The sequence below is a fragment of the Trichosurus vulpecula genome, chromosome 4 (genome assembly GCF_011100635.1).
Source record: "Trichosurus vulpecula isolate mTriVul1 chromosome 4, mTriVul1.pri, whole genome shotgun sequence".
NCBI classification, from domain to species: Eukaryota; Metazoa; Chordata; class Mammalia; order Diprotodontia; family Phalangeridae; genus Trichosurus; species Trichosurus vulpecula.
In genome coordinates this window covers 32,233,080-32,256,689 of record NC_050576.1, presented here as the reverse complement: position 1 = coordinate 32,256,689, position 23,610 = coordinate 32,233,080, and the positions used below count along the sequence as shown (strand labels likewise).

Here is a 23,610-nt window from a genome sequence, read left to right as displayed (position 1 = left end):
TGTCTTCACTGGTCTTCAGTCACAAATATTCAGCCCCCAGTAGTGAACTTTCTGGAAAGGACTCTTTTCATTGATAGCCAGGGTGGACCTCAGAGACATAGGATTGTCCTGAGGACAGAGAGCACCAAAGCTTGGTGGGACCTGCCAAAAGTGTGCCCCACTGGCAGAGACCTCAAGAGCCAGAGGCCCCTCCATCAGAGGAAGGATCAAGTGGGGAATTCCACACCATATACACTTTAATGACTGCTTATGAAATTGATCTAACATACAATGGTGTCAAAGGGAATTGGGAAGTTATCCTTGACTTCAGTACTTAATGAAGCTGACATTTTATTGCGTTGGCCACTGCCTCAACCACAGCCAATCACAATTAGCCCAGAGCTCCTCCTCTTCAATCTTTACTATAAGCACCAGTGAACCCTCCACTGAGGATCTAACCAGAGACGGGAGGCCATCTTTCCTTTGGGGCCCCTTTTTTTAATTTATGGGATAAAACAAGAATTTCCATAATATGGTATAATAAAAAATGATGGCGCTTGAAACCAAAAATCTATTATGTACAACTTAAGATTCCATTTACATAAAACAAATTTATATATATATATATATGTTTATATATATATATATACATATAAAATTTCTTTTTTTCCTCCCCCCATGGCTACCATTAGACACAAATATATACATATATATACACACACACACATACATACACACATATTCTATACATCCATTTCTCAATTCTTTCTCTGGGGCTCTTTAACACATTGAGAATACCTTGGTGGTAGCACTTAGGCTGGGCAATATGGATCTGGCTTCTGACCTTATCACTCGAATGAAACTGCACTCTCCTAGTTACCCAAACTCTCCTAATTAGTAAATCTCGATGGTCTTTTCTCAGTCCTCATCCTTCTTGACCTCCCTGCAGCCTTTGATACTGTTGATCACCCTTTCACTCTCTCCTCCTGGGTTCTTGGGTTTTTTCGAGGCAGAATTATCTCTGTCTCTCTGTCACTCTGTCTCTCTCTGTCTCTCTCTGTCTCTGTCTCTCTGTCTCTGTCTCTGTCTCTCTCTGTCTCTGTCTCTGTCTCTCTCTGTCTCTGTCTCTGTCTCTCTCTCTCTCTCTCTCTCTCCCTCTCCCTCTCCCTGTCATTCTCCCTCTTCCTTTCCTTCTCCCTCTGCCTTCCTCTCTCCCCCACTTCTCCATCCATGTCTGTCTCTCTGTCTCTCTCTGTTTCTGTCTGTCTGTCTGTTTGTCTCTCTGTCTACTCATCTATCTCTGTCTCTCTGTCTTTCTCTCTCTCTCTCTCTCTCTCTCTCTCTCTCTCTCTCTGTCTCCTCATCTCTTTCAACTGCAGTGGCTCCCCATTACCTGTAGCATCCAAATCACCCTCCTCTATTTGTTATTCAAAGCCTCGTACAATCTGGCTGCTTCCTACCTTTCCAGTTATCTTACCCATTACCCCCTTCCAGGTACTCTGTGGAGGAGCTAAATCAACTTTTTTGCTATTCCTCTCAGATGACACTCCATTTCTCATGTCTTTTGACAGAGGTTCACCATGCCTGGAATGCTCTCACTCTTCACTTTCACCTCTTAGCATCTCTACCTTCCTCCAAAGTTCTATTAAAGTTTCCCCTTTATCAGATTATTCTCCTCTGCCAAAGTGCTGGTGATACCCCCCTGCACGACCTCTCCCAGTGTACATATTCTATATATGCTTATATGTGTACCCTTTGTCCAACCCTAAAGGCTCAGGGATGTCCCATGCTTGCTTTTGTATCCCCAGTAACTCTCATAGTGCTTGTCATTTTTGTTCTTAATTCATGCTCTTTCATTGATTGATTGGATGACCAGTCCAACCATTTCCAATCATCATCTCCTGGTTGACATCTTTTAGACCTCTTATAATGAACAAATCATCCCTGGTCATCCACTTCAGCCTACAAACACTGACTATGTGCCCACTCTTGCTTCTTGGGTGCTTTGCCATTTGAACTATCTGGAGATAGTGGTCTTCCATGATTCCCAACTTTAGAGAAATACCAGAATATTGGTGTACAAGAAGAGGTTTTGTCTGGAAGAAGCTCAGCTTCCTTTGGAAGCCCTGGGCACTTTCCAAGTGCACTCCAGCTCCTTTACTTCTGGCTCCTGTTCCCTTCTTGGCCCAGCTCTTTATGAATCCACAGGGCCTGTCCCCAGATATATGTGTTAATGGGTTAACTCAGTCAGCCGCCAATCCAAATGCTTACTCTAGTCTGCATAAGAGCCATTGTTCATTTCACCACCATCTCTTAGAATCCTTCGATGCTCAGCCCAGGTACCACCTCTTCTTTGCAGCCTTTGTGGTTGTCCCAGGTGATGGTTCTCCATCTCTACTCAAATTACTTTGTATTTATTTAGGATCATCAATGTGGGGCTGGAACAGACCTTCTTGGAGTCTTATGCATGTAGGTTCCCATCAGTGGAATGTAAGTTTCTTGACCACATGGTCAAGGGTCTTGCTTATATGAAGACTTTTGCTGAGTTTGAATTGGTTTTTCCCTATGTACATTAGGCAGAGGGTCTCTGCTCTACTGCCTATAAAATCCTTACTATTTCAGTCATGATGCTCACAGCATAATCTGCAACCTATCATCTGTAGTCAGTCATCTGCAACCCGGATCAACTGGAGAACTTTACTGCCCATAGGGAATCCCCCCCCCACTTCAGAATCTAGGAAGGATCTCCTCCACAACCGTGTAAGACCCTTGGTGAGTCTCCACCTCTTTGTTTTATGTGCTGCTTAATATTAATTATCAGAGAATCATTGAACAAAGTTAACTCAATGGTTGCAACTCTTATTGTGCAGGAAATGGGGTGAAAGGGGGCTAGATGAGGTGACCCCTGAATTCTCTTCTGCCTCTGAAGCTCTCAGTTTTCAAAAATTGTTTTGAACTTTCTGAGAGTTGGGAGAAAGCCAATGAGGTGACAGGGCACCATTTAGGCTTATTTTGAGGAAAGGTCCAGGTTGAAGGCAGGGAAAGGTCCAGAGATGAGAATTCTGCCAGTGAAGAATAGACTGAGAGGGATAGTAAGAAGATGGGGTATGACAAAGGCCTGATTGTCAAGGGAAGGGGAGAGTACAGAGACAGGACTGTTGGAGAGGAGAAGTCTCAGAGCTAGCATGGAGAAAAGCCCTGGGGATGAATATTGGCTCCTTCCCACAGAGGCCTCCTTGACTCACCTTGATTCCAAGGAGCATGTCCAGGAAATTCAAATGTCTCTTCTTCTGTGTCTTCTCCAGCTCCTCCCGCTTCAGGACAGCTTTTCTTTCCCTGATCACTTTGTCTGTGCCAGGGAATTAAAAATCACAAAATGTTAATCCCAGAAGGAACCTTAGAGACTACACAGTCCAACTCCCCATTTCTAATTTCGCAGAGGAGAAACTGAGGCTTAGAGAAGGAAGGTGACTGGCTGACAGTCGCACAGCAAAATTAGAACATGGACCTCCTGAAAGTGTCCTCTGTAGACACTTTCCATTATGGCAACTTGTCACCTCAGGCTTAGCATTATCGATGCCCAGCCCCAATCAATTTCCCACTAGTTACCATATGGCCAACCTTGGTCCAATACCCCCAGTAGCTTCCTAGAATTCCAATCTCTGAAATTACTGATTAGGAGAAAAAGAGCTTATACAATAGAAAGGCCATGAAATTTAGAGAAGCCAGGGGGAGCTGGGAGGGGATTCTTTCCTGAGAAACCAGTTCCTTAGAGGAGTTCTTTCAAAGCAACTGACTGAATAGGAATGAATATGCCCAGCTCTCATTCAGCATCTCAAAAGAGTAAACACTTATTGGGGAAGGGGAGCATTGAAAAACAAACCAGGGGGAAGAATGAAAACTTCACTGGAAAAATCTTACAGAAAATCTGAGTTCAACTAACTGAGTTGGCCATAAAAGAGGTCTCGGCATAATGAATAAATGCTGTGGGGAAAAGAAAGCCAGGAGAACTCTCTGCAAGGGAATAACAAGGTAGTAACAATCAGCCCCCTTGGACAGAGGGAGGAGATTCTGTCAAAAAGCAAAGTTAGTCAAAGACACTTGGGAAGGTCTGGCATTGATGAAAATGGGAATAAGATCATCAAAAGGAGAATGCAAGAAAGTAAATAGGAGAATCAACAGCGTAGAAAATAGTGGTAAATTGTGTCAAAGCAGTGGGCTCTCATTGAGAAGTGCAGATATAGTTCGTGGAGCACACTGAGCCCTCCTACCACCAGGCCCTGGAAAACTCCATCCTTGATGGATGTAATTGCTAAGTTCTGGTCAGTGACCACCAAAAGACCCTGGAGAACTTAAGAGGTGCTGCAGACCTAGAAAAGGGCAAAAACCAAGATTTTTTAGAATGGGGAAATGGTGGAGTCTATAAAATGTAAGCTGATGGGAACTTGACTTTGATTCTATACAAATTGTAGGATGGGTATATTATTAAAGAGTTGGATTGTGAACATTTAGAACGGGAAGCTGTGATCACTCCAAATCAGCCTGACTTCAGCAGAAGCAGGTTAATTTCCTTTTCTTTCCTGGTCCCTTGACCGGTCAATCAGGAGAATGCTGCAGATTTTTTTAAACTTAGATTTTAGCAATGTATTTTACAAAATCTCATCTGTTCTTCTTGACAAGGTGGAGAGCTCCCTAGAGGATAGTGACGTTTGCCGGTTAGAAACTGATTTAATAATTAGAACAAATACCTAGTCAGGAATTTAGACCACCTGGAAGGAGGTCTCCAGTGGAGCGTACCATTGATCTGAGCCTGGCCCTCTGCTGTTTAACATTTTTATCAGTCACTTGGATGAAGGCACAGATGGGATAATTGTTAAATTTACAGGTGACATGAATTTTTGAATTACATCTAATACTATGGATTATAGAATCTAAGAAGATCTTGACAGGCTAGAAAAATAGGCCAGATCTAAGACTGCAAATATTAGCAGGTACAAATGCTGAGTCCTACACCTGAGTTCCAAATATCAATGGCAAAAGTAGAAACTAGACATATACTGAGAATCTGGAGAAGACACTAAGGGTGTCTGAGGAGAGAACCAATGAGAGACATGGTTGGTATTTGTTCTGTGATTCCTCCATGAGGGAGGGAGAAACCCTGAATCACTGGCTAATGACCTGCTTCCCTGGCAATGATTCCGTGAAAGTGGGGTGGAGGAGGAAGAGCAGAGGAAGAAAAGAGGGACAGCCCTAGGCTGGTGCCTACCTGTGTGGTCATGGGCAATCTTGCAGGCCCTCAGAAAGTTACGCCCATGGGGTGTGAGCCAGTAGAGGAAATCATTATGATACTGGAAGGTCTGGATACGTTCTTGCATCAACAGGGTGAGGTCAGCGATAGCCAGGTAATAGTCGATGTCACTGAAGGTGCAGGAAGGAGAGGAAGTAAAGTGAGGACAAAGAGCTGGGAGGACCTGATAATGGCAATTCTATCCCCTCCACACTGGGACCAGCTACCCATAGGGCCCAGGATGGTACATAAGACCCAGCTCAGAGTCCCACCTCTCCCAGAACCTCTACCCTGACCACTCCAGTCTTCACTGATGTCTGCCTGCAGTAGGTCTCTGTCTATCTAGGTTTTTGTGTGTATCCCACAGGTTCCTGAGGGGCAGGGTAGGGACAGGTTCCCCAGCATATTCCAGGCCCATGCTCTGACCTCTGTGTTTGGCCTTTGTTTGTCTTCCCAAACATGCATTTCATCAGGGTGTCCAGAGCCATGAAGCCCACATCATCGAAGATCTCCACACACTTATTCACACAAATCTTCTCCTTCCACTTGTCCTGATGGAGATAAGAGATCAGGGTCCTTTCTTTAGCCCTGGACCCACAGGCCCACAATTAAGTGGTATCTTTGGCAGCCTCCCTCTTCCTTGGCCCTCCCCAAGTCACCAATGCCTTTCCCCCAGGCCTGTTTTCTCCAAAAGTGTGATCCAGTCTCTGACCCCCTCCACACTGACCTGGCCTGAGCTCCATCCTTAGGAGCTCTGGACTAGATGTAAGGGGCTTTGTGGGAGACTACTCCAGTGGAGATTAATGTCTGAGAACATTGGGGGCCCTCCTGGATGCCCCCAGACAAGAGGGATAAGAGATAGAGGCTGGCTTTGTGTGTTAGGGAATGTATCTATGTTTCCTTCAGTGTGGGGAACTCCCAGATGTGGAAACTCCCTCTCCCAGTGCAGGTTGTCACCTTCTCTACAGCTTACAATGTTAGAGAGCAGGCTAGAGCACTAAGTTAAGATAATGCAGTTAACATTACAGCCATGATGTGTCATAGACATGAGCTGAACCCAGGTCTCACTGGCTTTGATGCCAGTTCTATCAAAGCTGTCTACCTCATACTGATCATTTTCCAATGGTGGGATTTTAGACACTGGGGTAGCAGATGGGAAAGACACAGGATTCACAAATCATAAAGCTGGAAGGAGAGACCATGTGGCCCACATCCTTTATTCCCCAGATAAAGAAACTCAGGCTCAGAGAGAAACCTGATAGTGTAGGTACTAAGCAGCAGGTTCAGGCTATGAACCCTCATTCTCTTATGTCAGACTCACTCACTGTTCTTTCCATAATAGCAAGCTAATTGGGAGATGGCAGTGAATTGCTGTGGCCCAGGGGACAGGGAGCTGGTCCCTAGAGCCAGGAAGAGCTGGGCACAAGACCTTCTTCTGACTGGTTATCTGACCCTGGGCAAGTCACTTAACCTCTCATTGCACTGGGCTAGAACTTTCAGAGGAGGTGCTGATCTGGACTGGTAGAGAAATCTTCTTCTGGTAGGTCCCTATACCATTCAAATCCCAAGTCCAATTCCTTTTCCTATCCCTGCTGCCAGACAGCTTCCCCTTCACCATGGAATGAGAGGGCAACCATGGCTTGGGGCACTGAGGACAGAGTCCTTCCCCTCCCCCTCACCCAGGGGATACTAACTGACAAGAGTTCAATGAGAGTTTTGGATCTCCCAAGAAGAAGAGGAGAGATACAAAGAGAAAGTGTGGGTAGGGGGTGAGGAAGGAGGCTGTTTCTCCCTAATGGTCTAAAAGGCCCAAAAGGACCTCATTAGGGTTTTGCCAAAGCCCATTCCGGGGAGATGAGGGTACAGCCAGGGCAAGGACAGTGGACAGGATCTCTTACCAGCATGGCATAGGTGGATTCTGCAAACAGGCTCACATAGGATTTCAGCACTTCATTGTGGAAAGCAGGTGTGAGCAATTTCCGGTGTTGGAACCACTTGGGCCCTTCTAGGACCAATAGCCCATTCCCTATAGTGGGGGTGGAGATGAGTAGGTATACAATTAGATAGAGTATAAGCTTTTCTTAGCCCCCCTTTCACTTCTGCCCCCGTCCCCTTCATCAGGCCTGGGCCAAGATCCCCAGGACCTGGCTCCCTGGCACTCTCTAGGATCACATGGTGACCCCTCAGCAACTCCCAAGAAATGCAATCAAAGTGGGATGCTGAAGAATGGCCATGGAAGCAGGCTTTGGGGGGGGTGACACTGAGGGAGGGATTCAAAGAGGACTGAGAGCCTGTCTATGAGATGGGCAGGGAGAGGCTATGGTGAGATCCTCCTTGCTCCTTGCATCTTTCCTACCCTCTTTCAGCCCAGAGAGGATGTGTGGGTGTGGGTATATGAATGATTGTATGTGGGGAGGGGCATCCTACTTACCAATCCATGGTATGAAGAAACTGTACACATCCCAGGCCTTAGGGTCTTCAAGGAAAAGAAAGATGTAAGATTAGGCAGGTTTTCCTGTCCCTGGAGTTGCCAAAGCAGGCAATGAGGAGCATTTTCCCATACCCTCTGAAAACCCAGGAGTTTAGGAGCCCAAGGATTCTAACCTCAAATGAAAGATTTATAGGACAAGGCCCCTTTTGCCCTCTCAAATTCTTCCTCATAGATCTACCCCTTTCTTCCACTCCTTGCCACACTCTCAGATTGCCAAATTTCACTTTCTAGTTTAAAAGCTTCTCTATTGCTTATGATACCCTTTAGGAGACACTACCTTTCCCCAACCCCACCTCCATCCCCATCCTCATTCCCACCCAATACCCATTTTTCCCACATAGACATTATCCAATAGGAGGCTGAGATCAATAGCTCCCTTACCTCCTCGGCTATACACAGCCTTGGCATAGTCAGGGTCATATATGTTCAGAAAACCAACAAATCTCCCAAACCACAGAGGGTGGGCAGAGGGGTAAGTATTGGCCCATGACATCATCTTGTCCAGGCCTCCTCCGTCTTTAATCTGATTATTGGTAAAAGAATGGGAGAAAAGTTAATAGTGACAATCATGGTGGGGATGTGGAGAAGGAAGAACAAGAATTCCATTGACTTTGGGAAGATCCCTATCCATGCAGTGTCAGAATGTCAGTCCTTTCAGCTTCCATTTGAGATTGAGTGGTCATGATGATACATAAAGGACAGATGGAAGAAGAGGTGAGGAATGAGAGAGAGGGATAAGTAAGAAATGGTAGAAGAAAAATAGGAGGTGTTGGAGGAAGAGTAGGGGGGAACGTTGGGAGGAAAAAGAGGCAAGAGAAGAATAAAAGGAGAAGAGATGGAGAAAGAGAGAGAGGAGAGATGAGGGAAGACTGAGGGGAAGGAATAGTGGGTGGAGGAATAGGCAAGATAAAAATCAAAGGGGAAGATGTGGGGAGGAAGATCTGAGAAAGGAAGGAAAGGGGGGAAGAGGGAAGAGACAGGGAAAAGATGAATGAAATTAGGTAGGAAAGTATTTTCTTGTCCTCATCTTATTCCAGAGAAATAAAACTTTCCCAGACATTGTTCTGGAATCTGATAGTCCTTGAATTCTAGGGCTGACTGGAAAGGGAAGTGGGGATGGATTGCTTTTGGAAGAGGGCAAAATCCCAGGCTGAGATAAGAAGTAGAGTGAGATAGAGTGGGTTTGGGACCAACAGAATCTTAGGGCAAGCTAGATTCAAGGTCTAGTTCAAAAACAGGCTTGTGACAGGACCAGTTTGGGGAAAGGAGGGATCAGGCCAAAGTGTGGTCAGAGTTTGGAAGTTAGGGGGTACAATAAGTTGATAATAGGGCTGGGAGGTGATGTCAAGGAATGAAGGGTGAGGTAGGATCTAGAAACAATATCTCAGAAAGCCCCCATTTTGTCTGGAGCTGATGGTAGTTGATGCCTGCTAAGGTAAGTGTCAGAAATTGAACCTAGTTCCTCCTGATGCCAGCTCTGATGCTTTATCCACTAGGCCATACTGGAGGAGATGGGTCTCAAACTAGACCCTAAGACTGATGATATTAGAAGAGATGAAGAGGATAAAAAAGGACCCTCCATGAGAGAGAAACTGAGTAAAGGTATGGCAACAGGAATGAACTGGACATGGAGACAGGCAGCAAGAAATCCGGTATGGTGGGAGCAGTGACGCACATGTTGGGAGTGGAAAGTTGTGAAGGGCCTTAAATGCCAAACTAAGGCTCTCCTACTTGCCGTAGCCCTGGAATGAGAAGGAATGACCAGAAAGCAGATATAACAATCAATGGTTAAGCAGAGCCTTGACCGAAAGTCCAAGAAATCCTCTTGTGGCTGAGATAGCAGGACCAGAGGCTGCTAGAGAGAGATCCTAAGAGTGGTGACAGCCAGAATCTAGTAAACTGAGCAATTAAAGCAGATGCTAATGGGGCCAAAATTTTCTGTGCCATCCTCTCCAGGTTAGTGAGCTTTGCTCTATTTCATAGGCCATAGATTGAGCCCTGACCCTGGGCTTATCCTGGGCTACTGGAACCTCCATTCCCCCATTTGTGAAATACGGACACTGGTGGTTGGCAATGCCACAGGGCTTTCATGAAGATGAAATGAGATTACTCAAGTCTAGTGCCCAGTAACCAGAAGGTGCTATAGTGATGCAAGGTTTCACCCTGCTGCTGCTGCTGTGGTGGCTTTTTAGAGCTGTACAGCAAAGGCACCTCTTGTTCCAGGAGGCCAAGAATTCCCTGCCACTGAGCATTCTCAATCAAAATTTGGAAGTTTTTTGGAGACCCTGGCATGGGCAGTATCTGGACCTGCATGGCCTCTGTCTCCTAGACTCTTTTTATGCTGCCCGGAATAACAATGTGGGTCACCAACCAGGAGCAAGGGCATACGGGGATAGTCGGAGTAAGAAAAGCTGATCCAGCACAGGTGAGGACTCTGCTGACTGTGCCAGGGGCCTCACTTCTTGACCTCACCTAACCATTTGAAAGGTCTGCTCTCCTCCCAGGGCCCAGGGCATTAAAGGCACAATGGAACACATCCAGGGCTTTCAAATCTCGAACCCATGAGTCATCTACTGGTGATTATTCACATGGGTACAGACAATCCTGTAATGAAAAACCTATAAAGACATGCAGAGGATTATGGAGTTTGGGGTCATAAAAGGGGGCATGGGTGGAGTTTTCATCACTATTGTTAAAGAGAAGCAAATTGGAAGAGAGAACCAGCATACTAAGAAAGTGGAGCCTAGGGATGGTTTGTGGATTTTTGGACCAGGAACTGAAATATGGGAATAAAGGACCATGGAGGAAGCATACCTGACAAGGACCAAGAAAGGATTTGCATGGACTCCGCAATGTGATCCAGACTAAAAAGGGAGGAAGCAGAGAAAAAGCACCCTTATTTACCTGCTAACCCTGATACCACAGAGAGCAGGAGGTACAACAAAAGAGACTAGAAGAAGAGAGGCCAAGAAAGTCAGAGAACACCATCCCAAGGAAAAAGCCACCACCAAAACCCATGGTCTTCTGTAGCTCTATGAGAAATGCACAATTTATCAAAATGCTCACAGAGGCTGGTCCAAACCTCTATTTAAGGCACCTACAAGGACCCCTTTCTTGCCTCCAGTAGAGATCTTCTGACCTAGAGCTCTTTCTGGCATTCCTTCCTGCCAAGTTGCAGATGTCAGACCCAAGTTTGGGAAGGATAAGAAAGGACAATCACCATAACAACCTATTGTTATCCAGAGCAGGAAGAAGGGGAGCTGTCCTTTTCCCAGGCTGTCAGCACTGCTGCTGCCATGGGGAAGTAAAGATCTAGCTTTAGGATAAGATGTTTTAAGAAAGGAGAGAAGAGGGATAAGATATGGAGGGTGGAAACATTCTGTTCCCCTGTTACCTAAGCTTTATTTTTGTCTTAGACTTCTTTTGTTCAGCTTTGTGTTTGCTAAAACATTCCTTTAAGCCCTTAAGTGACTCTCCTGTGTTTGATCAAAGTAGGCACAAGGTGGGAGATGCTCTCCCAGGGCCTTAAAGAGGCCAGGGTAAAGGAAGCTGGTATCAGCTTTGGTATAAGGTTGCCATGGCCTCTGGATTGAGAATGCTCAGGCCTCAAGGTTAAGAGTTCACCAAGTTGGAGAAAGGCTGGGGTTGGAGTATGGACAGTTTGTGTGGGAGTGGGGGAGCTTTGGAGGGGCAAGGCTTTGCAGGCCCTATCTGTGGGCTCAGTGTGGAATTAGGGGCAGGGCATGGTCTGGTAGGCAGATGGAATCTCAATGTCTAGCAAAGATCATAGTGTTGGGCACAGTATTTCTGTCTCCTCTAAAAATATAAATACACACGTGTATATCTATGTTTATATGTAACATCATATATTAAAATAGCTAGAATTTACATAATTCTTTAAAGTTTGCAAAGTAATATAGATGTTAATTCATTTAATCTTCACAATAATCTTGAGACTCAGGTTATATTATTCCCATTTTACAAATAAGGAAACTGATGCAGACTGAGGCTGAGTGACTTGCCCAGGGTCGCACAGCTGGATTGTGGCTGAAGCTAGATTTGAACTTAGGTCTTCCTGACTCTAGGCTCAGTGTTCTATCCATTGCAGCACTTATATATGTAAAAGTTTACAAAGTACTTTTTAAAGAATCTCCATTTTTACCTCTTACACTTACACATTTAGAAAAAGGGAAAGAATAGACAGGCAGAGGCAGGGACCGACAGACAGACAGACAGGGTAACCCTGTCTCACCCAGACTAGAAATCCAGCAGCCACTCATGGCCAGGCCCCTCCGGCTGAGAAGCACCAAAGCCTTGACCTGCTCCACTTGTGACCTGGGCCAGTTCCCCTCCTTAGGCAACCAGGGGCTCCCTTCTCCCAGGGCCTCTCCATATGGGTGTCACATGATGCATCAGCTTCACTGAAGTTCCAAGCTCAAGTGACCCACCAGCCTCAGCATCCCCAGTATCACAGACTGCAGGCATTCACCACCATACCCCGGCTTTTTCTGTAAGTTTAAAAAATATTTTGTCCATGCCTTTTTTGCACATCTGACACTTTTTACCAGTAGAAGTCTTCCTTGTAACAAACACACACAGTTCGGTAAAACCAGTCAACACACTGGCAGTGCATAAGAATGCCTCTTTCTCCCCATTCTCCATCTCTAGCCCATTTTCTCTGTCAAGAGTTGGGAAGGATTTTTTTTACAAAGCTGAGATCAATACTGGTTGGGACTTTTAGCACAATCTTCTTCAGATCTGCCTTATACTAGAGGTTCTTGGGTCCCCGTCAGCTCTGAGATTTTGTGAATCTGTTATTTGTTAAAATCATAAATGATCTCTTAATGATTTGTCAAATCCGATTGTCTTTTCTCAGTCCTCATTCTTCTTCTCTTCTTGTTCTCCTTCTTCCTCTCTGACCACTCCTTTTTAGTCTCCCTTGTTTCGTCATCATCCATGTCCTGTACTCAAATTGTGCATATTCTGCAAAGCTTCTCTCTCTCTCTCTCTCTCTCTCTCTCTCTCTCTCTCTCTCAATCTCTCTCTCTCTCAATCTCTCTCTCTCTCTCTCTCTCTCTCTCTCTCTTTGTCCCCATACTTCTGTCTCTCTTTCCCTCTCTCCTCTCTTCTTTCTCTCTGTCTCTGTCTCTCTCCTCCCCCCTTCCTCTCTCTGCTTCTCCTTCTATCTCTATCTCTCTTTCTCCGTGTAGCTCTTTTCCTGATTTTTAGGCCCTGTGGCCCTAAAGATTGGGTTTTGGGTTTTAATCAACTTTCTTTGTCCCTTCTGGTTCTAGGCTGAGGTAATAGAGTCTCCACTGTGATACCTGAGTAGCCAGCTATTGCTAAAAAACCCTGCCCCCAGCCCCTAACTGCAAACCCCAGTCTGCATAAAAAACAGACTGAGTTCCTGCCATTCGGCAAGGGGCCTGGGCCCCTAAGACTCTTCTAAGGAATGTGAGCTAATTACCAGGAAAAAGTCTAATGCCTAACAACCTTCCTCTGGCAGAGTGGGCTCAGAGATGTTTCTATCTTATGTCAACAGACTGAGGTGGAACATCTCTCGGTCTGTCCATGGCCATTAAGGATGGAAGCCTTGGCCCTAGACATTATCTTGAATTATATGACTTTTGCCTTATCTTGAGCCTTCCTAGCTTCAAGAGTTATGGCAAAAGTTGGAGACAGAGATCCTGAGTTGTAATTTCAGTTGACACTTTGTCAGCTGTCTGATAGGTTGTATTTACAATCTATTCAGGAGGTTCCTCTAATGAATCATGGTCATAAAAAGTGAAATAACACAGGCTTGCTGAGTCTGCAAAATAACATATGTAAACTTCAAGAGATAATTAAGCACTGAATCCTGTATTGTCTATATAAACTACCCTTTCGCTTCAAACGTCGCCATTGATTTGGGAAGCCCCAATGGCCACCGGCTAAATAAATTCTCCACTTAAAACTTACACTCCATGGCGTGTCTCACTCGCTTCTGCTATAACACCACACCTGGGAATTGGAGCTGTGGTGACTTTGGAGGCAGGATTCCAGGCAGGATGTTACTGCCAGCCCAGCAAGGAGCCCTGAGAAGCAAAAGGACCAGGGCTTCACCCTAGAGGACTTTGGACTTGGACCTTGGTGGAAATGTGCTAGATTGTGAAACCAATCCCCCTCTCCTCCCCAAAGCCTGAGGTGGTATAAAGCAGGGATTATGCTCCCCTCCAGGTGTTGGGGAAAGGTATTTGTAAGTTTTTCTTGTTATTCATTTGAAGTAAATATTTCTTTCTAAAAGCTACTCTTTCCATTTAGTGGTTAAATGATACTGAGGCACCAAGGATCTCCTAACTCAAGTGGGAGTTTGAGCTAATGGCAAATCGACTAAACAGCCCAGGTCCCCTTAAGGATACTGGAGAACCCTGAGAGATGGGTGAAATATAACATGCCTGGCCTTTTGGCAGGGGGTTTGGGGTAGACATTGTTACGTGGGAGGAAACTGAATACATTTGGCTTTCAGGGTGTACACAACAACACTTACAAAAAACTTTTAGGTTTGTGAAACATTTTATAAACATTATCTCATTTGATCCTCCTGACAACCTTCAGAGGTATTATCCCCATTTTATAGATCAGGAAATTGAGGCAGGCAGATATTAAGTGACTTGGCCAGAGTCTCATGATCAGCAGGTGCCCGAAACTAAATTCCTACTAAGATCTTCCTAACTAAAGCTTCGTTCCTTGCTCCGTTGCACTCGTACCGGTCGCTCATCTAGTGAATTGCTTAATCACAGACAGCTGGGTGCTCTCTGGGTGCCACCTTGTCTCTAGGTGTCTACTCCCTGTTAGTCATGAGTATTCTCTTTTCCAACAGAAAGTCCTTGATGAGATGCGAGCGGCAGCACCTTTGCTCCGTGGTCAGTTGTCACCATCCCATCCACCTCAAACCAAGGTTCTCGCCTTTCTTTCATCTTCCTTTTTCTCTCAGTAGAGTAAAAACAAAACAAACCAAGCAAAACTCTCCTTATTTTTGATTTGTTTTGCTTGAACTAGGAGCATTGAGGAAAAGTTGTAGAAGCAACTTTTAGGTTTGGTAACAGGAAGAACATTCTCATACTCCTCTTTCCAGGGGGAACGAGCTGCCTTGTGTCTGCCCCCTTTTCGTCTCTGCCACTGCAAGCTACATCATCCATATCTCCCACAACACACCTTCTTCCTACCAGAATCACAGAACATTAATGTGGTAGTGGGAAGAGATCTGAGAGGCACCTAGTCCAACCTTATCTGAAAAGGGATCCACTCTCCGGCCAGCCTGTAGGATTATTTAATCTTTGCTTGAGTCCTCCAGAGAAGAGAAATCCGCTACCTCCTGAGTTAGTCAGCCAACAAACATTTGTTAAAGGACCTACTATGTGCTGGGCACTCTACTAAGTGCTAGGGATACAAAGAAAGACAAAAGACAGTCTCTGTTCTCAAGGAGGTCATGGTCTATTGGGGGACACAACATGTAAACAATGTACAAACAAGATAGGAAGGGTATATTTGAAATTGTTGTCCATCCTTTATTTCTGAAGAGGACCAATGACATCACAAGGTGATATCATGCCTTTTGAGTGAATTGGATTTAGGTGAGGCAGAGTTGCACAAAGTTATTAGCTTTACCCTCTCCTCCTGAGTCATTGAAGTCCAGGGACAAGACAATGAACAGAGGGAAAGCTATGAAGGGGGATGGGAAAGGGCTTTCTCTAAAAGGTCAGATTTTAGCTGGGACTCGAAGGAAGCCAGGATGTGGAGAGGAGGAGGGAGGGCATTCAAATCATGGAGCATAGCCAGAAAGAATCCCCAGAGTCGAGAGATGAAGTATCTTGTACGAGGAACAGTACTTTGAAAAGAATCTCAGGAAGCTTCAAGTGTGTGTCAAGAGGGGAGGGGGAAAGGTGTTGTATTCACCTGAGTTCTAGGGGAATCAGCTTCCTGTCTTACTAGGAACCTGTATTTCTAGTTTGGAGAGATTTTACTGTCTTCCCCCACTTCCATTCAGAAGACATCAGGAAAAGGGAGGGAATTTTTAGTTAGAACTCTTCCTCACCCCAGTATTTTTCTGGTGTTAAATAAGGGTTTAGAACATCTAACTGGTGAGTAACAAAATCAGGGACGGAGGCTGAATCCTAACTCTAGACAGAGAGTGAGTCCAAATTCTTGTCCCAGGATGAGTGCTAACTCAGGACAGAGACTGAGCCCCAAGCTTAGTCCCAGGCCAGGGCCTAACTTTGGACAAAGATAACAGGGATCCTGGTACCAGAGGAGCCCTCACTCTAGACAGCTACTGAGCCTTGTGAGGGAGATGCTATCAGGATTAGCCCCATTTTTAAAAATAAGGAAATTGAGACCAAACAAGATTAAGTCATGTGCCCCAGGTCCCTCAGTAGGTATGGAACTTAAAGCCATGTCTTCCTGAATTGAGATCCAGCAGATCAAATCCTTCTCTATACAAGGATATACCATCCCAAGGAACTGGGGCAAGCCATGAAAACAATTCCAAATATGGAAAAAATGAATCTGGAAAGTATTAATGTTATTGAACTATAGACCTGGGATCCAATTTGGTGACAGTCTTCCATATCTAGGCCATCTTAGCACACTGCTCTCTGATTCTCCTCCCTTCACCTATTCCTTCTCTATCTTTGGAAACATTAATTAAGCCAACACTGTGATTCCCAGAAAGGATGTTTCAATTAGTTGTCGTATGACTCCAGTCACAATCCCTATGATTTTCCAGACAAAAATCCCCTTGCATGGCCACCACTCTGAGAGAAATTAATTTTAAGAACAACTGACCTGGAAAATAGATCAAGAAGAGATAATTTAAAAATTACTGGACTACCTGAAAGCCATAATCAAAAAAAGAGCCTGGACATCATCTTTCAAGAAATCATCAAGGAAAACTGCCTTAATGTTCTGGAACCAGAGGGTAAAATAGAAGCTGAGGGCATCCACAGATTACCTCCTGAAAGAGCCCAAGCCAGATCTGGGACCACCTGATGGATCAATGGGGATGTGTTGGTTGACAGAAGGTCTGGCTTCATGCATTATAAATTGACTTGGGTCTCCCAAAAGGAAAACTCCTAGGAATATTATAGCCAAATCCCAGAATTCCCAGGTCAAGGAGAAAATATCACAAGTAGCCAGAAAGAAACGATTCAAGTATTGTGGAAATATAATCAGGATAACACAACTTGAAGCAACTTCTACATTAAGGGATCAGAAGGCTTAGAATATTATGTTCTAAAGGTAAAAGGAGCTAAGATTAAAACTAAGAATTACCTACCCAGCAAAACTAGTATAATCTTGCAGAGATAAAAATGGAAATTCAATGAAATAGAGGACTTTCAAGCATTCTTGATGAAAAGACCAGAGCTGAATAGAAAAATTGACTTTCAGGAAAGAGAAATCGTAAGGGACTTATTAAAGTTGAAATGTTTACTTTCCTACATGGAAAGATGATATTTGTAACTCATGAGACCTTTCTCAGTATTAGGATAGTTGGAGGGAATATAGATATAGATATAGATACCCACATACATACATACATATGTATATATATATATATATATACATTTATAGACAGATGGCACAGGGTGAGTTGAATATGAAGGGATGATATCTAAAAAAATAAAGTTAAGAGGGGAGAGAGGAATGTACTGGGAGAGGGGAAAAGGGAGAGGGAGAATGTGGTATATTACCTCACATAAAAGAGACAAGAAAAGCTTTTATGTGGAGGGGAAGAGGGGAGAGGGGAGAGGGAATGAGTGGATCTTACTCTCATTGGACTTGGTTTAAGGAGAGAATAATATATGCACTCAACTGGGTATGGAAATCTATCTTACCCTACAGGAAAGTAGGGGGAAGAGGATAGGAGTGGGGGAGGAGAGGAGGGAAGGCAGATAAGGGGAGAGGGTAATCAAAAGCAAACACTTTTGAAGAGGGACAGGGTCAAAAGAGAGAACAGAATAAATGGGGGTGGGATAAGATGGAGGAAAATATAATTAGTCTTTCACAACATGACTTACAGAAGTATTTTGCATGACTACACATCTATAACCTATATTGAATTGCTTGCGTTCTCAATGAAGGTGGGTGGGGAGGGAGGAAGGGAGAAAATTTGGAATATTAAAAATTGTTCTTACATGCAACTGGGAAATAAGATATATAGGCAATGGGGTATAGAAATCTATCTTGCCCTACAGGAAAATAGAAGGGGAAAGTGATAAGAGAAGGGGAATGATAGAAGGGAGGGCAGATTGGGGGAAGGGGTAATCAGAATGCATGCCATCTTGAGGTGGGGGAGGGGAGAGATGGGGAGAAAATTTGGAACTCAAAATCTTGTGGAAGTGAATGTTGAAAACTAAAATTAAATATTTTTTTTTAAAAAAGGAATTAATTTTAAGGTTGTACCATTTGACTACTAATAACAATTTGTAATATTCCCTTCTCTCTCAAAAGCCTAGCTTGGGAAGAGGCCCCTAACTGGCTGGCAGATGCCATAAGCATTCCGGCTTTTTTCTTTTCCTTTTTTTTGTGGGGGGGAGGGCAGGGCAATTTGGGTTAGGCGACTTGCCCAAGGTCACACAGCTAGTAAGTGTGTCAAGTGTCTGAGGCTGGATTTGAACTCAGGTCCTCTTAACTTCAAGGCCCCCTCACTGCGCCACCTAGCTGCCCCATTCATTCCAGCTTTTTTCTAGGCATCCTGCTTAAGGCATCTGGACAGAACCCCACTCGAATGGGAAACCTGATCTCTGTCTAAGGCACAAACAGAATCCAGTTCGGGTGAGGTCCCTCCCTGGGAAAAGGAGATCCTGTTTTTGCTCCCCTTCATTAGAATTTAGGGTGACCCAGATCATGAAGGAAAAACCTGGTGGGAGTGCCCAGATTGCTGGTGGCTGCTGAGTCAGCCTCGGTGGATTTAATTCAGGGCTAAAGACACTGTACACCTGGATTATAATACTACTGCTACTACTAATAATAATGATAATTCATATTCCTTTAACATGCTGAGGTTTACAAAGAACTTCCCTCACTGCAGATTGCTGAGGAAGATAAGGACGCCATCACTATGCCTGTTTTTTAAGAGATAGCAAGCATGGCATGGTAGAAGATTGCTGGGCATGGAGGCAGGAAAATACTGACTAGCTGTGTTAACATGGGCAAGTCTCTTAATGTTTCTGAGCCTCATTTTCCTCATCTGTAAAATGAGGCTAATCCTAATGCTAGCTAGCCCCGTCTCACGAGGCTGTTGTGATGTTCCCACAAAAATATTATATATAAAGTGTTCTATAAATCTTAAAGTGCTGTGAGCACCACCAATCTCTTTATAATCATTCCTTTAAATGAGAAGAAGTTCAGAAGGGTAAAGCAACTTCCTCAGGGTCACATGACTGGTAATTGTCATAGCCTAGATCTAAACTCATAAGGAAGCTAGATGTGCTCCAGATAGAGCTCTAGACTTGGAGTTGGGAAGACCTGAGTTCAAATCCAGACTCAAATACTCACTACCTGTTTGATCTTTGGCAAGTCACTTAACCTCTATCTGCCTCAACTTCTTCACATCTGTAAAATGGGGATAATAACAACTACCTCACAGGATTATTGTGAATATCAAATAAGATAATATTTATAAAGTGATTTGCAAACCATAAGGCCTTATATAAATGCTAGATGTTATTATTAAGTCTCAATTCCAAATTCAGTGCTGAATGACCATCCAGAATCTTTGAAAAGTCGTGGGGAAGGGCAGAACTCCTGCTGGATTAAGATACCCCACTGCATTCATTTTCCAAAAGGGAAAGATAGATTCCTCAGACAGTGAGCTTGGCTTCAATTTCTGGCACAATTCTAGAGGCAAGAGCATTGAACATTTAGAAAGGGCAGAGGTGCTCACTAGGTTTCAACAAGAGCATCCTCTGGGGGACAGAGTTACTAAACACACAAACCCAAGAAATGGTGTAGTCAAATCTACCTGGGCATCAATAAAGCATTTGGCAAAGTCTCTCTTCCTTATGAGCATGAGGAAATGTGGGCTAGATGTTAGGTGGATTGTGAACTGGCTCAATCAATGAACTTAAACAGCGTCAATCTGGAAGGAGGTTTCTGTTGGACTCTGTCCTTGGTGCTGTAAGAGTTGACGTTTTTATCCATGACTTGGATAAAGTTATAGATAGCATGCTGATTAAATTTGCAGATGGCAAGAAACTTGGAGAAAAGAAATGCTAGTATACTTTAAAAAGCACCCAATAGTGTGGAAATGTACACTGAACCCCACAAGAGGAACCTTAATAGGCAAATGAAAAGTCCCACAATTCGATATAAAAAATAAATTGTGCCATTATAGGATGAGGAAGGGGCAACCCTCCTGGGGTTGTGGTGATGATTGCACAATGTGAGGATTCTCTCTTCTCTTGCTTTTAAGTCTCATTCACTCCCATGACTTCAACTGTCACTTCAAGGCAGATCTTGAGTCAAAATTTGAGCTCCCTTGATGTCTAGCTGTCTGTTAGACCTCTACACATAGACAGCCACTGTCATCTTGATCTCAGCATATTGCCTTCAACTCCCTCCCATCTTTTTCAATTCCATTTTCCTTCTCTTCCTCCTCCTCCTCTTCCTCCTCCTTCTCCTCTTCCTCTTCCTTCTCCTCCTTTTCTCCTGTGTGTCCTCCTCTTCCTGTTCACTTCACACTTCTCAGAGTGGTACCAGCATGAGGGTTTGTGTGACATAGGGAGGTGGGGGTAATGTAAGGAGAAATGATATCCAAGAGGCCTGGACACTGTTAGATGCCTGGATGAGAAGCTGTACAGAAGGGATGGTTGTTCTTTCAAATCCGGGAAGGTACTACCAAAGAAACAGTTCAAGATCTCACCACCGACAGCTTTTTTTGTGATTTTCTCAGATCCCATGGTTTTGACTATCATCCGTACTCTGATGATTCCCAATTGTGCATACATTTACATAACCTATCACTAAGCAAAATGTGTGGCGCATAGTAGGTGCTCAGTAAACATTGATTGACTGATAAACTCCCCTCTGAGGTCCAGGGTCTCATGTTTCCAACTGACCATTGGACATTTCAATCAGGTTGTCCTGCAGACGTTGTAAACTCAATATATTTAAACTAGAACTCATTCATTATTCCTGCCCCCCACCAAAGACCCCTCTTCCTAACTTTTCTGTTTCTAATGAGAGCGTCACCATCCTTCTGGCCACCCAGGTTTGAGCCCCCAGAATCATCTTCATTGTTTTTCTCTTCCTCCAAGTTTCAGAACTCAAATTTAAATCAGTTCTCCTTACTCCAAATTCAAAATTCATTTCATTACACCAAGCAAAAGCCAGAAAGAGAGACTAATTCCCCATTATCCTTGGTCCTCTGCAGAGATCAAGGGGTAAAGACAAGACCAGTGGAATTGGGAGTGGATTAGTGTGGGGTTTACACTGGAGATTCATCCAATGACCTCTTTTCATTTTCCCCTTTCAAGAATATTTTCTTCCATAATATCACCACATTATGAATTGGAATGTCATTTCTGGATATTTGAGGGATGGCTCCAGTTTGTGGTGGGAGAAGAGGACCCAGCACTAAGGGAATTCATAGTCTGAGGGGGCATATGTGTCACACACAGACAGAGAATATTAATCCCTATCATTAAGCAGCAAAAAAAACATACAAATTAATCTAGTGTAAATTGAATCCAGCTAGGTGACGTAGTGAATAGAAGGCTAGGACTAGAGCCAGGAAGACTGTCCAAATCCAGCTTCAGATACTTACAAGCTATGTGACTCTAGGAAAGTCACTTTAACGTTGTTTGCCTCTGTTTCCTCATTTGTAAAAAATAGCTGGATAAGGAAATGGCAAAACCATTCCAGTATCTTTGCCAAGAAAACCCCATATAGGATCATAAAGGGTTTGACGTGACCGAAATGACTAAACAGCAGCAGCAAATTGAGTCCTCTGGCTGAATAATCACAAATAAAAGAATGATCAGAGCTGGAAGGAAAAATCTGTTAGACGCAATGAAAAGGGAATTCGATTTTGAGTCAAAGGACCTAGGTGCCAAATCCCAGTTCAGCTACTTACCACCACTGTGCCCTCGGGCAAATCACTTACACTTTCTGAGCCTCACTCTCCTCATTTGTGAAATGAGGGTGTCGACCTAGTAAACAGCCAAGAATCCCCTCTGGCTCTAAATTTTTGATCCTTACCAGGGAAGACTTTCCAGGGGAGGTAGATTTTAACTCCTGCTTTACGGGAGAGAAGATTATGGGAGGGAGACAAAAAGAAAAGACACAGAGAAGAAAGTAGAATAAAGTTGTCCTCAGGGAAAGGAAGATTAGGTTGAAGTATGCCCTTACTTCTCTTGCCTCGCCCTCCTCTATTTCTTCTCTCTCTTCCTCGTTTCTCCACTCTTTTTTCTCTCCATTTTGCTCAGGATTGTTCTTTTCCCTTCCTCCCTCTCCATACCCTTCCCTTTGTCCCCCTTTCTGCCTCTCCCCCACTCTATCTTGGTCTTCTCTCTTTGACATAACCAAAGAGCCAGTGAGTCAGGAACCTGTTACGCTCACTGTCTCTACCTCCCTCTTCCTCTGCCTCCTCCTCCCCGTCCATCTCCCTCTCCCTCCCCTTTTTCCTCTCTCAGTTTTCCTCTCTCTTTCCCTGTGTCTGCCTGATTGTAGAACTAGGAACTATGTGGGGAAATGGAAGAGACCAATTTCTGTTAAGTTAAGGAAAGCTTCCTAATGATGAAGCTGTCCAATGTGTTGCGGGCAACTTCATGGAGTTAGTGAGGGTCTCCAGAGATTTCCGGAGTGCTTAACCATTTGCTGGGGTGGTCGGAGAGAAGATTCTCCCCTCTATAGGACAAAATGACCTCTGAGCTCCTTTTTTTCAGATCTAAGATTCAGTGATTCTCCATCATACTCCACCCATCTCTCTCCTCACCTTCTGCATCTTTCCTGTGTCTTTCTCCTGTCCTTAACTGTGACACTGCACTGCCTCCTTATATGCCCAAAGTCAAAAGAGCACTTCACTAACAACTCCTTTTTTCTTCTTCATCCTCAAACTCTCTTCTTTCTTTTCTCCCTCTCTCTCTGTGCCCACCCCTGCCCCTGGCTAGGGATCCAACCATACCTCTTTGGCATGCCCAAAGAGCCAATGGATAGGTGGTCCAGGGAAGCTGTCCAGAGCTCGGAGCAGTCTCTGCCTCCTGGCCAGCAGCCGGGTCAGCTGGAGAAGGCCCAGGGCCAGGACCAGAGCAGTTGACCACAACCACAGCCTGGGGAGGCTCACAGGGAGCCATGAGGACAGCCTTGAGAACACCATGGATGGTGTGGAAAGCTCAGCTCTGGCCACTAGCAGTATCATTGCTTGAGTAGCCTCCCTCCCTTATACACCAGGCTTTGGCACTGAGCCAACCCCCGCCCAAGCCACATTCCCAGGAGACAGGTTGAACACATGCTAGGTGCCCAAGGAAGGGAGGAGCACCCATGGGGTGGTGAGGGGCCATATTTGAGATAATTTTATGCTGTTGCCTCTGAGAACCCTCTAGAACTCTAGGACTAGAAGGGAGAGCAAGTGATGTCTCAAAGATCCAATTTCTATTCATATATTTCAGCATATAGACAGGTCTCCATGTATGTATATATGATAATACATATGCAATACATACATACACATGTGCACAAATATAAAGGTCTGTATACATACATATGTATTTTTCTGTCATCTCTCCCATAAATAACCTTAAATTTTACCACACAAATAAGAACTTTGCAAATTTTAAGGCACTACATAAATGCTAGCTATCACTATTGTTAACTT

General features: G+C 44.3%; 1 protein-coding gene across 1 annotated transcript in view; it reads right to left on the bottom strand.

The window, feature by feature from the left end:
* Nucleotides 1-23,112, bottom strand: part of LOC118847961 (cytochrome P450 4B1) — a 31,951-nt gene extending 8,839 nt beyond the window's left edge. The window contains exons 1-7 of the mRNA XM_036756664.1: nt 22,921-23,112; nt 8,139-8,280; nt 7,698-7,742; nt 7,165-7,292; nt 5,693-5,817; nt 5,246-5,397; nt 3,225-3,328 (exon numbers count right to left, since the gene is read on the bottom strand). Of these exons, the coding sequence (XP_036612559.1) occupies nt 3,225-3,328; nt 5,246-5,397; nt 5,693-5,817; nt 7,165-7,292; nt 7,698-7,742; nt 8,139-8,280; nt 22,921-23,112 (888 nt within the window). The remainder of the gene's footprint in view (nt 1-3,224; nt 3,329-5,245; nt 5,398-5,692; nt 5,818-7,164; nt 7,293-7,697; nt 7,743-8,138; nt 8,281-22,920) is intronic.
* Nucleotides 23,113-23,610: the final 498 nt, after the last annotated feature.